This window comes from Phyllobates terribilis, unplaced genomic scaffold, assembly GCF_046119375.1.
Source record: "Phyllobates terribilis strain yellow unplaced genomic scaffold, ASM4611937v1 Scaffold_8__6_contigs__length_399053987, whole genome shotgun sequence".
In the NCBI taxonomy this organism is placed as follows: Eukaryota; Metazoa; Chordata; class Amphibia; order Anura; family Dendrobatidae; genus Phyllobates; species Phyllobates terribilis.
The window spans coordinates 201,823,183-201,838,354 of NW_027362768.1; the positions used below are offsets into that span (position 1 = coordinate 201,823,183).

The 15,172-nt window shown below is 50.8% G+C and overlaps 1 protein-coding gene across 1 annotated transcript; it reads left to right on the plus strand.

Moving 5' to 3' along the window:
* The first annotated feature begins 947 nt into the window (after positions 1-947).
* Positions 948-15,016, plus strand: LOC141156619 (DNA methyltransferase 1-associated protein 1-like). The gene is made up of 3 exons (XM_073642816.1): positions 948-1,252; positions 4,950-5,041; positions 14,785-15,016. The coding sequence occupies exons 1-3, from the start codon at positions 1,151-1,153 to the stop codon at positions 15,014-15,016; spliced, it is 426 nt and encodes a 141-aa protein (XP_073498917.1). The 5' UTR covers positions 948-1,150.
* Positions 15,017-15,172: the final 156 nt, after the last annotated feature.

Here is a 15,172-nt window from a genome sequence, read left to right on the forward strand (position 1 = left end):
ACGTGCGGATTGTACGTGCGGATTGTACGTGCGGATTGTACGTGCAGATTGTACGTGCGGATTGTACGTGCGGATTGTACATGCGGATTGTACGTGCGGATTGTACGTGCGGATTGTACGTGCGGATTGTACATGCGTTTTTCCTGCCAGGGACATGCGGATGTGACGCGTTCTCCACATTCATTTCCACATGCGGGTTGTGATTTTAGCATCACTTGGAAAGTGCTTGTCAACTTGGTCACACTATATAAATCCATGCAAACGGCAACCGGCATATATAGAGTGACCAAGTTAATAGTTAAAAAGTATGGTAAAAAATAAACATTATACTCACCTTCCGATGGCCCCCGGTCTTCTCTCAGCTGCGTCCGGTGTCTTCGGCGGCTCACAGTGGTCTAAAAGGACCTGCCATGACGTCATTTAGTCATGTGACAGGTCACGTGACCGCTGACATCAGTGGTGGCATGACCCGTCACATGACTGAATGATGTCATGGCAGGTCCTTTTAGACCACTGTGAGCCGCCGAAGACACCGGACGCAGCTGAGAGAAGACCGGGGGCCATCGGAAGCTGAGTATAATGTTTATTTTATTCTTTTTTTACAGGTTCTATGGTCCCGGGTCTGGATGAGAGTCTCCTGTCCTCCACACCCGGGTACCATCCGCACATTGAAACGCATGGATTCTGCATGTACAGATGCAGTGATGCGGATTTCATGCGGTCCAATGTAAGTCAATGGCGGCCAAAAAGCTGCGATTACGCGAAATTAATGGACATGCGGATTTTTCCGAAATGATAATCCGCAACGGAAATTTCCACAGCTTGTGCACAGCACAGCGGATTATCATTGGGGAACATCACAGACTTGCTTCATTGTCCCGGGCCATTACCGGCACAGTCACTCTGACGGTGTAATTTCCCGCTTCTCCGCCAGGTGGCGCACATCATTCTTACTCGTCATCACTGTGCGACAAGCGGCTTCAGCGTGACGTCATCAGGCCGCGCGGAGATTCTGCTGTACTCCCGGTTAGAAGGTCCGCACCGGGCAGAGCTCCCGCAGTCCCCGCCCTGTCCTCGTCCCTGGAATTACACTGTAACGCTATTGTTGCGTCTGACTCCGGTGTTTACTCCGCTCTCGTTCAGTGTCACCATGGCGACTGGGGCCGATGTCCGGGATATTCTAGAGCTGGGCGGCGTGGAGCCGGAGAGCACCGGGATCATCAGCAAGAAGGACATCATCAATGCGGACAAGGTGAGTGCTGGGCTGCTGGCGGAGCGTCAACGGACAGCGCGACCCCCCACAGCACGACCACCTCTGGGAGCGTCTCCCCCCAGCACGACCACCTCAGCGCACACCCCCCCCACAGCACAACCACCTCCGGGAGTGCCCCCCCCCCCCCACAGCACAACCACCTCCGGGAGTGCCCCCCCCCCCACAGTACAACCACCTCCGGGAGTGCCCCCCCCCCCCCCACAGCACAACCACCTCCGGGAGTGCCCCCCCCCCCCACAGCACAACCACCTCCGGGAGTGCCCCCCCCCCCCACAGCACAACCACCTCCGGGAGTGCCCCCCCCCCCCACAGCACAACCACCTCCGGGAGTGCCCCCCCCCCCACAGCACAACCACCTCCGGGAGTGCGCCCCCCCCCCCCCCACAGCACAACCACCTCCGGGAGTCCCCCCCCCCCCCCCCCCCCACAGCACAACCACCTCCGGGAGTGCCCCCCCCCCCCACAGCACAACCACCTCCGGGAGCGTCCCCCACAGCACAACCACCTCCGGGAGCGCCCCCCACAGCACAACCACCTCCGGGAGCGCCCCCCCCCCCCCCCACACAGCACAACCACCTCCGGGAGCGCCCCCCCCCCCACACAGCACAACCACCTCCGGGAGCGCCCCCCCCTCCCACAGCACAACCACCTCCGGGAGCGTCGTCCCCCCCCCCCCCCCCCCTCCCACAGCACAACCACCTCCGGGAGCGTCGTCCCCCCCCCCCCCCCCCCTCCCACAGCACAACCACCTCCGGGAGCGTCGTCCCCCCCCCCCTCCCACAGCACAACCACCTCCGGGAGCGCCCCCCCCACAGCACAACCACCTCCGGGAGCGCCCCCCCCCCCCGCACAGCACAACCACCTCCGGGAGCGCCCCCCCCCCCCCCCCCCACAGCACAACCACCTCCGGGAGCGCCCCCCCCTCCCACAGCACAACCACCTCCGGGAGCGTCCCCCCCCCCCCCCCCTCCCACAGCACAACCACCTCCGGGAGCGTCCCCCCCCCCCCCCCTCCCACAGCACAACCACCTCCGGGAGCGTCCCCCCCCCCCCCCTCCCACAGCACAACCACCTCCGGGAGCGTCCCCCCCCCCCCCCTCCCACAGCACAACCACCTCCGGGAGCGTCCCCCCCCCCCCCCCTCCCACAGCACAACCACCTCCGGGAGCGTCCCCCCCCCCCCCCCCCACAGCACAACCACCTCCGGGAGCGTCCCCCCCCCCCCCCCCCACAGCACAACCACCTCCGGGAGCGTCGTCCCCCCCCACAGCACAACCACCTCCGGGAGCGTCGTCCCCCCCACAGCACAACCACCTCCGGGAGCGCCCCCCCCACAGCACAACCACCTCCGGGAGTCCCCCCCCCCCCCACAGCACAACCACCTCCGGGAGTGCCCCCCCCCCCCACAGCACAACCACCTCCGGGAGCGTCCCCCACAGCACAACCACCTCCGGGAGCGCCCCCCACAGCACAACCACCTCCGGGAGCGCCCCCCCCCCCCCCCACACAGCACAACCACCTCCGGGAGCGCCCCCCCCCCACACAGCACAACCACCTCCGGGAGCGCCCCCCCCTCCCACAGCACAACCACCTCCGGGAGCGTCGTCCCCCCCCCCCCCCCCTCCCACAGCACAACCACCTCCGGGAGCGTCCCCCCCCCCCCCCTCCCACAGCACAACCACCTCCGGGAGCGTCGTCCCCCCCCCCCCCCCCCACAGCACAACCACCTCCGGGAGCGCCCCCCCCACAGCACAACCACCTCCGGGAGCGCCCCCCCCCCCCCGCACAGCACAACCACCTCCGGGAGCGCCCCCCCCCCCCCCCCACAGCACAACCACCTCCGGGAGCGCCCCCCCCTCCCACAGCACAACCACCTCCGGGAGCGTCCCCCCCCCCCCCCTCCCACAGCACAACCACCTCCGGGAGCGTCCCCCCCTCCCACAGCACAACCACCTCCGGGAGCGTCCCCCCCCCCCCCCCCCCACAGCACAACCACCTCCGGGAGCGTCCCCCCCCCCCCACAGCACAACCACCTCCGGGAGCGTCCCCCCCCCCCCCCCACAGCACAACCACCTCCGGGAGCGTCGTCCCCCCCCACAGCACAACCACCTCCGGGAGCGTCGTCCCCCCCCACAGCACAACCACCTCCGGGAGCGTCGTCCCCCCCCACAGCACAACCACCTCCGGGAGCGCCCCCCCCACAGCACAACCACCTCCGGGAGCGCCCCCCCCACAGCACAACCACCTCCGGGAGCGCCCCCCCCCCACAGCACAACCACCTCCGGGAGCGCCCCCCCCCCACAGCACAACCACCTCCGGGAGCGCCCCCCCCCACAGCACAACCACCTCCGGGAGCGCCCCCCCCACAGCACAACCACCTTCGGGAGCACCCCCCCCCCCCCCACAGCACAACCACCTCCGGGAGTGTGTCGTCCCCCCCCCTCCCCTTCAGCATGTATAGAGGACTATGTGGGGCCCATTATACTGTATGGAGGACTATGTGATGCCCCATTATACTGTATGGAGGACTATGTGATGCCCCATTATACTGTATGGAGGACTATGTGATGCCCCATTATACTGTATGGAGGACTATGTGATGCCCCATTATACTGTATGGAGGACTATGTGATGCCCCATTATACTGTATGGAGGACTATGTGATGCCCCATTATACTGTATGGAGGGCTATGTGGGGCCCATTATACTGTATGGAGGGCTATGTGGGGCCCATTATACTGTATGGAGGGCTATGTGATGGCCCATTATACTGTATGGAGGGCTATGTGATGGCCCATTATACTGTATGGAGGGCTATGTGATGGCCCATTATACTGTATGGAGGGCTATGTGATGCCCCATTATACTGTATGGAGGGCTATGTGATGCCCCATTATACTGTATGGAGGGCTATGTGATGCCCCATTATACTGTATGGAGGGCTATGTGATGCCCCATTATACTGTATGGAGGGCTATGTGATGCCCCATTATACTGTATGGAGGGCTATGTGATGCCCCATTATACTGTATGGAGGGCTATGTGATGCCCCATTATACTGTATGGAGGGCTATGTGATGCCCCATTATACTGTATGGAGGGCTATGTGATGCCCCATTATACTGTATGGAGGGCTATGTGATGCCCCATTAAACTGTATGGAGGGCTATGTGGGGACCCATTAAACTGTATGGAGGGCTATGTGGGGGCCCATTAAACTGTATGGAGGGCTATGTGGGGGCCCATTAAACTGTATGGAGGGCTATGTGGGGGGCCCACTATACTGTATGGAGGGCTATGTGGGGGGCCCACTATACTGTATGGAGGGCTATGTGGGGGGCCCACTATACTGTATGGAGGGCTATGTGGGGGGCCCACTATACTGTATGGAGGGCTATGTGGGGGGCCCACTATACTGTATGGAGGGCTATGTGGGGGGCCCACTATACTGTATGGAGGGCTATGTGGGGGGCCCACTCTACGCTAATCTCTGCAACAGAAATTCCACCCTTAGAATGGATAGGGTGCTGTAACTCCGCATGTATTCAATGAACACATGCGGGTTTACCTGTGGGATCAGACATAGTGCTTTGCACGCAGCGGAAATACGCTGCTTCCAAAGCGCTGCTATAGCCTGATCGTCTGAATGTACCCTAATTCTTTGTTTTCCTTACAGAAAAAGTCCAAGAAATCTTCTGAGACCCTGACATTCAAGAGGCCGGAAGGAATGCACCGTGAAGTGTACGCCCTCCTGTACTCCGACAAAAAGTAAGCTACCTCTGTATATGTGATGTAGCTATACAGTGACTGCACCAGCAGAATAGTGAGTGCAGCTCTGGAGTATAATACAGGATGTAACTCAGGATCAGTAATGTAATGTATGTACACAGTGACTGCACCAGCAGAATAGTGAGTGCAGCTCTGGAGTATAATACAGGATGTAACTCAGGATCAGTAATGTAATCTATGTACACAGTGATTGCACCAGCAGAATAGTGAGTGCAGCTCTGGAGTATAATACAAGATGTAACTCAGGATCAGTAATGTATGTACACAGTGACTGCACCAGCAGAATAGTGAGTGCAGCTCTGGAGTATAATACAGGAGGTAACTCAGGATCAGTAATGTAATGTATGTACACAGTGACTGCACCAGCAGAATAGTGAGTGCAGCTCTGGAGTATAATACAGGATGTAACTCAGTATCAGTAATGTATGTATGTGCACAGTGACTGCACCAGCAGAATAGTGAGTGCTGCTCTGGGGTATAATACAGGAGGTAACTCAGGATCAGTAATGTAATGTATGTACACAGTGACTGCACCAGCAGAATAGTGAGTGCAGCTCTGGAGTATAATACAGGATGTAACTCGGGATCAGTAATGTAATGTATGTACACAGTGACTGCACCAGCAGAATAGTGAGTGCAGCTCTGCAGTATAATACAGGATGTAACTCGGGATCAGTAATGTAATGTATGTATACAGTGACTGCACCATCAGAATAGTGAGTGCAGCTCTGGAGTATAATACAGGATGTAACTCAGGATCAGTAATGTAATGTATGTACACAGTGACTGCACCAGCAGAATAGTGAGTGCAGCTCTGGAGTATAATACAAGATGTATCTCAGGATCAGTAATGTATGTACACAGTGACTGCACCAGCAGAATAGTGAGTGCAGCTCTGGAGTATAATACAGGATGTAACTCAGGATCAGTAATGTAATGTATGTACACAGTGACTGCACCAGCAGAATAGTGAGTGCAGCTCTGGAGTATAATACAGGATGTAACTCAGGATCAGTAATGTAATGTATGTGCACAGTGATTGCACCAGCAGAATAGTGAGTGCAGCTCTGGAGTATAATACAGGAGGTAACTCTGGATCAGTAATGTAATGTATGTACACAGTGATTGCACCAGCAGAATAGTGAGGGTAACTCCGGATCAGTAATGTAATGTATGTGCACAGTGATTGCACCAGCAGAATAGTGAGTGCAGCTCTGGAGTATAATACAGGATGTAACTCGGGATCAGTAATATACACACGTGGTCAAAATTGTTGGTCCCCCTCGTTTAATGAAAAAACCCACAATGGTCACAGAAATAACTGGAATCTGACAAAAGTAATAATAAATTAAAAATCTATGAAAATGAAGAGATGAAGGTCAGACATTGCTTCTCTGCTTACACAGAATTAAAAAAAAAATTAAACTCATGAAATCGGCCTGGACAGAAATGATGGTTCTTCTTCTTAACTTAATGTTTTGTTGAACCTTTTGAGACGATCACTGCAATCAAATGATTCCTGTACCTGTCAATGAGACTTCTGCGTCTCTCGACAGGTATTTTGGAGACTCCTCATGAGCAAACTGCTCCAGTTGTCTCGTGTTTGAAGGTTGCCTTTTCCAGACTGTTTCAGCTCTTTCCAAAGATGCTCAATAGGATTTAGGTCAGGGCTCATAGAAGCCACTTCAGAATAGTCCAGTGTTTTCCTCTTAGCCATTCTTGGGTGTTTTTAGCTGTGTGTTTTGGGTCATTATCCTGTTGCAAGACCCAGACCTGCGACTGAGACCAGGCTTTCTGACATTGGGCAGCGCATTTCTCACTAGAATCCCTTGATAGTCTTGAGATTTCATTGTACCCTGCACAGATTCAAGGCACCCTGTGCCAGATGCAGCAAAGCAGCCCCAGAACATAACAGAGCCTCCACCATGTTTCACAGTAGGGACAGTGTTCTTTTCTTGATATGCTTCAATTTTCCATCTGTGAACATAGAGCTGATGTGCCTTGCCAAAAACATCCATTTTTGTCTCATCTGTCCATAGGACATTCTCCCAGAAGCTTTGTGGCTTGTCAACATGTAGTTTGGCAAATTGCAGTCTGGATTTTTTTTCAACAATGATGTTCTCCTTGGTCGTTTCAAATGAAGTCCACTTTGGATCAAATAACGACGGATGGTGCGATCTGACACTGATGTTCCTTGAGCTTGAAGTTCACCTTTAATCTCTTTAGAAGTTATCCTGGGCTCTTTTGTTACCATTCGTATTATCCGTCTCTTTGATTTGTCATCAATTTTCCTCCTGTGGCCACGTCCAGCGTGGTTGGCTACAGTCCCATGGATCTTAAATTTCTGAATAATATGTGCAACTGTAGTCACAGGAACATCAAGCTGCTTGGAGATGATCTGATAACCTTTACCTTTAACATGCTTGTCTATAATTTTCTTTCTAATCTCCTGAGACAACTTTCTTTTGCTTCCTCTGTTCCATGTTGAGTGTGGTACACACCATGTCACCAAACAGCACAGTGAGTATCTGTAGCCCTATATACAGCACAGTGAGTATCTGTAGCTCTATATACAGGCACAGTGAGTATCTGTAACCCTATATACAGCACAGTGAGTATCTGTAGCTCTATATACAGCACAGTGAGTATCTGTAGCCCTATATACAGGCACAGTGAGTATCTGTAGCCCTATATACAGCACAGTGAGTATCTGTAGCTCTATATACAGCACAGTGAGTATCTGTAGCCCTATATACAGCACAGTGAGTATCTGTAGCTCTATATACAGCACAGTGAGTATCTGTAGCTCTATATACAGCACAGTGAGTATCTGTAGCTCTATATACAGGCACAGTGAGTAACTGTAGCCCTATATACAGCACAGTGAGTATCTGTAGCCCTATATACAGGCACAGTGAGTATCTGTAGCTCTATATACAGCACAGTGAGTATCTGTAGCTCTATATACAGGCACAGTGAGTATCTGTAGCTCTATATACAGCACAGTGAGTATCTGTAGCTCTATATACAGCACAGTGAGTATCTCTAGCTCTATATACAGGCACAGTGAGTAACTGTAGCCCTATATACAGCACAGTGAGTATCTGTAGCTCTATATACAGCACAGTGAGTATCTGTAGCTCTATATACAGCACAGTGAGTATCTGTAGTCCTATATACAGCACAGTGAGTATCTGTAGCCCTATATACAGGCACAGTGAGTATCTGTAGCTCTATATACAGCACAGTGAGTATCTGTAGCTCTATATACAGCACAGTGAGTATCTGTAGCCCTATATACAGGCACAGTGAGTATCTGTAGCTCTATATACAGGCACAGTGAGTATCTGTAGTCCTATATACAGCACAGTGAGTATCTGTAGTCCTATATACAGCACAGTGAGTATCTGTAGCTCTATATACAGCACAGTGAGTATCTGTAGTCCTATATACAGGCACAGTGAGTATCTGTAGCCCTATATACAGGCACAGTGAGTATCTGTAGCTCTATATACAGCACAGTGAGTATCTGTAGCTCTATATACAGCACAGTGAGTATCTGTAGCCCTATATACAGGCACAGTGAGTATCTGTAGCTCTATATACAGCACAGTGAGTATCTGTAGCTCTATATACAGCACAGTGAGTATCTGTAGCTCTATATACAGCACAGTGAGTATCTGTAGCCCTATATACAGCACAGTGAGTATCTGTAGCCCTATATACAGCACAGTGAGTATCTGTAGCTCTATATACAGCACAGTGAGTATCTGTAGCCCTATATACAGGCACAGTGAGTATCTGTAGCCCTATATACAGGCACAGTGAGTATCTGTAGCTCTATATACAGCACAGTGAGTATCTGTAGTCCTATATACAGCACAGTGAGTATCTGTAGCTCTATATACAGCACAGTGAGTATCTGTAGCTCTATATACAGCACAGTGAGTATCTGTAGCCCTATATACAGGCACAGTGAGTATCTGTAGCTCTATATACAGCAGAGTGAGTATCTGTAGCTCTATATACAGGCACAGTGAGTATCTGTAGCTCTATATACAGCACAGTGAGTATCTGTAGCTCTATATACAGCACAGTGAGTATCTAACCCTATATACAGGCACAGTGAGTATCTGTAGCTCTATATACAGGCACAGTGAGTATCTGTAGCTCTATATACAGCACAGTGAGTATCTGTAGCCCTATATACAGGCACAGTGAGTATCTGTAGCCCTATATACAGCACAGTGAGTATCTGTAGTCCTATATACAGCACAGTGAGTATCTGTAGCTCTATATACAGGCACAGTGAGTATCTGTAGCCCTATATACAGGCACAGTGAGTATCTGTAGCCCTATATACAGGCACAGTGAGTATCTGTAGCCCTATATACAGGCACAGTGAGTATCTGTAGCCCTATATACAGGCACAGTGAGTATCTGTAGCCCTATATACAGGCACAGTGAATATCTGTAGCTCTATATACAGGCACAGTGAGTATCTGTAGCTCTATATACAGGCACAGTGAGTATCTGTAGCCCTATATACAGGCACAGTGAGTATCTGTAGCCCTATATACAGGCACAGTGAATATCTGTAGCTCTATATACAGGCACAGTGAGTATCTGTAGCTCTATATACAGGCACAGTGAGTATCTGTAGCCCTATATACAGGCACAGTGAGTATCTGTAGCCCTATATACAGGCACAGTGAATATCTGTAGCTCTATATACAGGCACAGTGAGTATCTGTAGCTCTATATACAGGCACAGTGAGTATCTGTAGCCCTATATACAGCACAGTGAGTATCTGTAGCCCTATATACAGGCACAGTGAGTATCTGTAGCCCTATATACAGGCACAGTGAGTATCTGTAGCCCTATATACAGGCACAGTGAGTATCTGTAGCTCTATATACAGCACAGTGAGTATCTGTAGTCCTATATACAGGCACAGTGAGTATCTGTAGCTCTATATACAGGCACAGTGAGTATCTGTAGCCCTATATACAGCACAGTGAGTATCTGTAGTCCTATATACAGGCACAGTGAGTATCTGTAGCTCTATATACAGGCACAGTGAGTATCTGTAGCTCTATATACAGCACAGTGAGTATCTGTAGCCCTATATACAGCACAGTGAGTATCTGTAGCTCTATATACAGCACAGTGAGTATCTGTAGTCCTATATACAGCACAGTGAGTATCTGTAGTCCTATATACAGCAGAGTGAGTATCTGTAGCTCTATATACAGGCACAGTGAGTATCTGTAGCTCTATATACAGGCACAGTGAGTATCTGTAGCTCTATATACAGCACAGTGAGTATCTAACCCTATATACAGGCACAGTGAGTATCTGTAGCCCTATATACAGGCACAGTGAGTATCTGTAGCCCTATATACAGGCACAGTGAATATCTGTAGCTCTATATACAGGCACAGTGAGTATCTGTAGCTCTATATACAGGCACAGTGAGTATCTGTAGCCCTATATACAGGCACAGTGAGTATCTGTAGCCCTATATACAGGCACAGTGAGTATCTGTAGCTCTATATACAGGCACAGTGAGTATCTGTAGCCCTATATACAGCACAGTGAGTATCTGTAGCTCTATATACAGGCACAGTGAGTATCTGTAGCCCTATATACAGGCACAGTGAGTATCTGTAGCTCTATATACAGGCACAGTGAGTATCTGTAGCTCTATATACAGGCACAGTGAGTATCTGTAGCTCTATATACAGGCACAGTGAGTATCTGTAGCTCTATATACAGGCACAGTGAGTATCTGTAGCCCTATATACAGGCACAGTGAGTATCTGTAGCTCTATATACAGGCACAGTGAGTATCTGTAGCTCTATATACAGCACAGTGAGTATCTGTAGCTCTATATACAGGCACAGTGAGTATCTGTAGCCCTATATACAGGCACAGTGAGTATCTGTAGCCCTATATACAGGCACAGTGAGTATCTGTAGCCCTATATACAGGCACAGTGAGTATCTGTAGCCCTATATACAGGCACAGTGAGTATCTGTAGCCCTATATACAGGCACAGTGAGTATCTGTAGCCCTATATACAGGCACAGTGAGTATCTGTAGCTCTATATACAGGCACAGTGAGTATCTGTAGCTCTATATACAGGCACAGTGAGTATCTGTAGCTCTATATACAGGCACAGTGAGTATCTGTAGCTCTATATACAGGCACAGTGAGTATCTGTAGCTCTATATACAGGCACAGTGAGTATCTGTAGCTCTATATACAGGCACAGTGAGTATCTGTAGCTCTATATACAGGCACAGTGAGTATCTGTAGCTCTATATACAGGCACAGTGAGTATCTGTAGCTCTATATACAGCACAGTGAGTATCTGTAGCTCTATATACAGCACAGTGAGTATCTGTAGCTCTATATACAGCACAGTGAGTATCTGTAGCCCTATATACAGCACAGTGAGTATCTGTAGTCCTATATACAGCACAGTGAGTATCTGTAGCCCTATATACAGGCACAGTGAGTATCTGTAGCTCTATATACAGGCACAGTGAGTATCTGTAGCCCTATATACAGGCACAGTGAGTATCTGTAGCCCTATATACAGCACAGTGAGTATCTGTAGCTCTATATACAGGCACAGTGAGTATCTGTAGCTCTATATACAGGCACAGTGAGTATCTGTAGCTCTATATACAGGCACAGTGGAGTATCTGTAGCTCTATATACAGCACAGGGAGTATCTGTAGCTCTATATACAGCACAGTGAGTATCTGTAGCTCTATATACAGCACAGTGAGTATCTGTAGCCCTATATACAGCACAGTGAGTATCTGTAGTCCTATATACAGCACAGTGAGTATCTGTAGCCCTATATACAGGCACAGTGAGTATCTGTAGCTCTATATACAGGCACAGTGAGTATCTGTAGCCCTATATACAGGCACAGTGAGTATCTGTAGCCCTATATACAGCACAGTGAGTATCTGTAGCTCTATATACAGGCACAGTGAGTATCTGTAGCTCTATATACAGCACAGTGAGTATCTGTAGCCCTATATACAGCACAGTGAGTATCTGTAGCCCTATATACAGCACAGTGAGTATCTGTAGCCCTATATACAGGCACAGTGAGTATCTGTAGCTCTATATACAGCACAGTGAGTATCTGTAGCTCTATATACAGCACAGTGTATCTGTAGCCCTATATACAGGCACAGTGAGTATCTGTAGCTCTATATACAGCACAGTGAGTATCTGTAGCTCTATATACAGCACAGTGAGTATCTGTAGCCCTATATACAGGCACAGTGAGTATCTGTAGCTCTGTATACAGGCACAGTGAGTATCTGTAGCCCTATATACAGGCACAGTGAGTATCTGTAGCTCTATATACAGCACAGTGAGTATCTGTAGCTCTATATACAGCACAGTGAGTATCTGTAGCTCTATATACAGCACAGTGAGTATCTGTAGCTCTATATACAGCACAGTGAGTATCTGTAGCTCTATATACAGCACAGTGAGTATCTGTAGCTCTATATACAGCACAGTGAGTATCTGTAGCTCTATATACAGGCACAGTGAGTATCTGTAGCCCTATATACAGGCACAGTGAGTATCTGTAGCTCTATATACAGGCACAGTGAGTATCTGTAGCTCTATATACAGGCACAGTGAGTATCTGTAGTTCTATATACAGGCACAGTGAGTATCTGTAGCCCTATATACAGCACAGTGAGTATCTGTAGCTCTATATACAGGCACAGTGAGTATCTGTAGCCCTATATACAGCACAGTGAGTATCTGTAGCTCTATATACAGCACAGTGAGTATCTGTAGCCCTATATACAGCACAGTGAGTATCTGTAGTCCTATATACAGCACAGTGAGTATCTGTAGCCCTATATACAGTACAGTGAGTATCTGTAGTCCTATATACAGCACAGTGAGTATCTGTAGCCCTATATACAGCACAGTGAGTATCTGTAGTCCTATATACAGCACAGTGAGTATCTGTAGCCCTATATACAGGCACAGTGAGTATCTGTAGCTCTATATACAGCACAGTGAGTATCTGTAGCCCTATATACAGCACAGTGAGTATCTGTAGTCCTATATACAGCACAGTGAGTATCTGTAGCTCTATATACAGGCACAGTGAGTATCTGTAGTCCTATATACAGCACAGTGAGTATCTGTAGCCCTATATACAGCACAGTGAGTATCTGTAGCTCTATATACAGCACAGTGAGTATCTGTAGCTCTATATACAGCACAGTGAGTATCTGTAGCTCTATATACAGCACAGTGAGTATCTGTAGTCCTATATACAGGCACAGTGAGTATCTGTAGTCCTATATACAGCACAGTGAGTATCTGTAGCTCTATATACAGGCACAGTGAGTATCTGTAGTCCTATATACAGCACAGTGAGTATCTGTAGCCCTATATACAGTACAGTGAGTATCTGTAGCTCTATATACAGCACAGTGAGTATCTGTAGCTCTATATACAGCACAGTGAGTATCTGTAGCTCTATATACAGGCCACTGACTGATTACAAGATGGTAGCCACCTGTGATGATAATTACTGGACACAACTTGATTTATCATGTCCCTTTTGTCACATTATTTTCAGGAGTCCATTATTTCTGTCCGGGCCGATTTCATGAGGTTAATTTTTTTTTTACAATTCTGTGGAAGCAGAGAAGCAATGTCTGACCTTCATCTCTTCATTTTCATAGATTTTTAATTTATTATTACTTTTGTCAGATTCCAGTTATTTCTGTGACCATTGTGGGTTTTTGCTTCATTAAACGAGGGGGACCAACAATTTTGACCACATGTATATGGACACAGTTACTGCACCAGCAGCGCTCCACACGGTTAGCAAGGGGAGAGTATGGGCAGGACATAAGTTTCCTGATAGTTTGGCTTAGTACACAACATTGCAGCACAGAGTCTTTGAGATACAATAGTAGAAATCTTGAGACTCCGCAGGTCGTGTATTCTCCTGCACGCTCTGCGCCGTATGTGACCATGGTACTAAGTTCTGCTATGGGAGGTGGGTGTTATACATACGGATCAGTTGTTCCCTCGCTCTGTGGCCGCGGCGCCCCCGGCCGCTCCCTCGCTCTGTGGCCGCGGCGCCCCCGGCCGCTCCCTCGCTCTGTGGCCGCGGCGCCCCCGGCCGCTCCCTCGCTCTGTGGCCGCGGCGCCCCCGGCCGCTCCCTCGCTCTGTGGCCGCGGCGCCCCCGGCCGCTCCCTCGCTCTGTGGCCGCGGCGCCCCCGGCCGCTCCCTCGCTCTGTGGCCGCGGCGCCCCCGGCCGCTCCCTCGCTCTGTGGCCGCGGCGCCCCCCGGCCGCTCCCTCGCTCTGTGGCCGCGGCGCCCCCGGCCGCTCCCTCGCTCTGTGGCCGCGGCGCCCCCGGCCGCTCCCTCGCTCTGTGGCCGCGGCGCCCCCGGCCGCTCCCTCGCTCTGTGGCCGCAGCGCCCCCGGCCGCTCCCTCGCTCTGTGGCCGCGGCGCCCCCGGCCGCTCCCTCGCTCTGTGGCCGCGGCGCCCCCGGCCGCTGCCTCGCTCTGTGGCCGCGGCGCCCCCGGCCGCTGCCTCGCTCTGTGGCCGCGGCGCCCCCGGCCGCTCCCTCGCTCTGTGGCCGCGGCGCCCCCGGCCGCTGCCTCGCTCTGTGGCTGCTCTCACTCTTACCGTTCTGTCTGCAGGGATGCTCCTCCATTACTTCCCAGCGACACCACACAGGGATACCGCACCGTCAAGGCTAAGCTGGGCTGCAAGAAAGTGCGACCATGGAAGTGGATGCCGTTTACTAACCCAGCCAGGAAAGACGGCACCATATTCTACCACTGGAGACGGGCATCAGAGGAGGGGAAGGACTACCCTTTTGCTAGGTTCAATAAGGTTTGTGCAGCCCGGTGTCCTCCTCGTGTTTCATGAGGTTTCCTTCTCATTAGACAGCTAGTAGAATTTGTTTGGATGGAGGGGACAGTGGGCATTGGCATCCCCTCAAGACCATTTACACCATACGTGTCAAACTCTGGCCCACGACACCAGAACCACCACCCCTATGTGAGGCCATTATACTGAATAGAG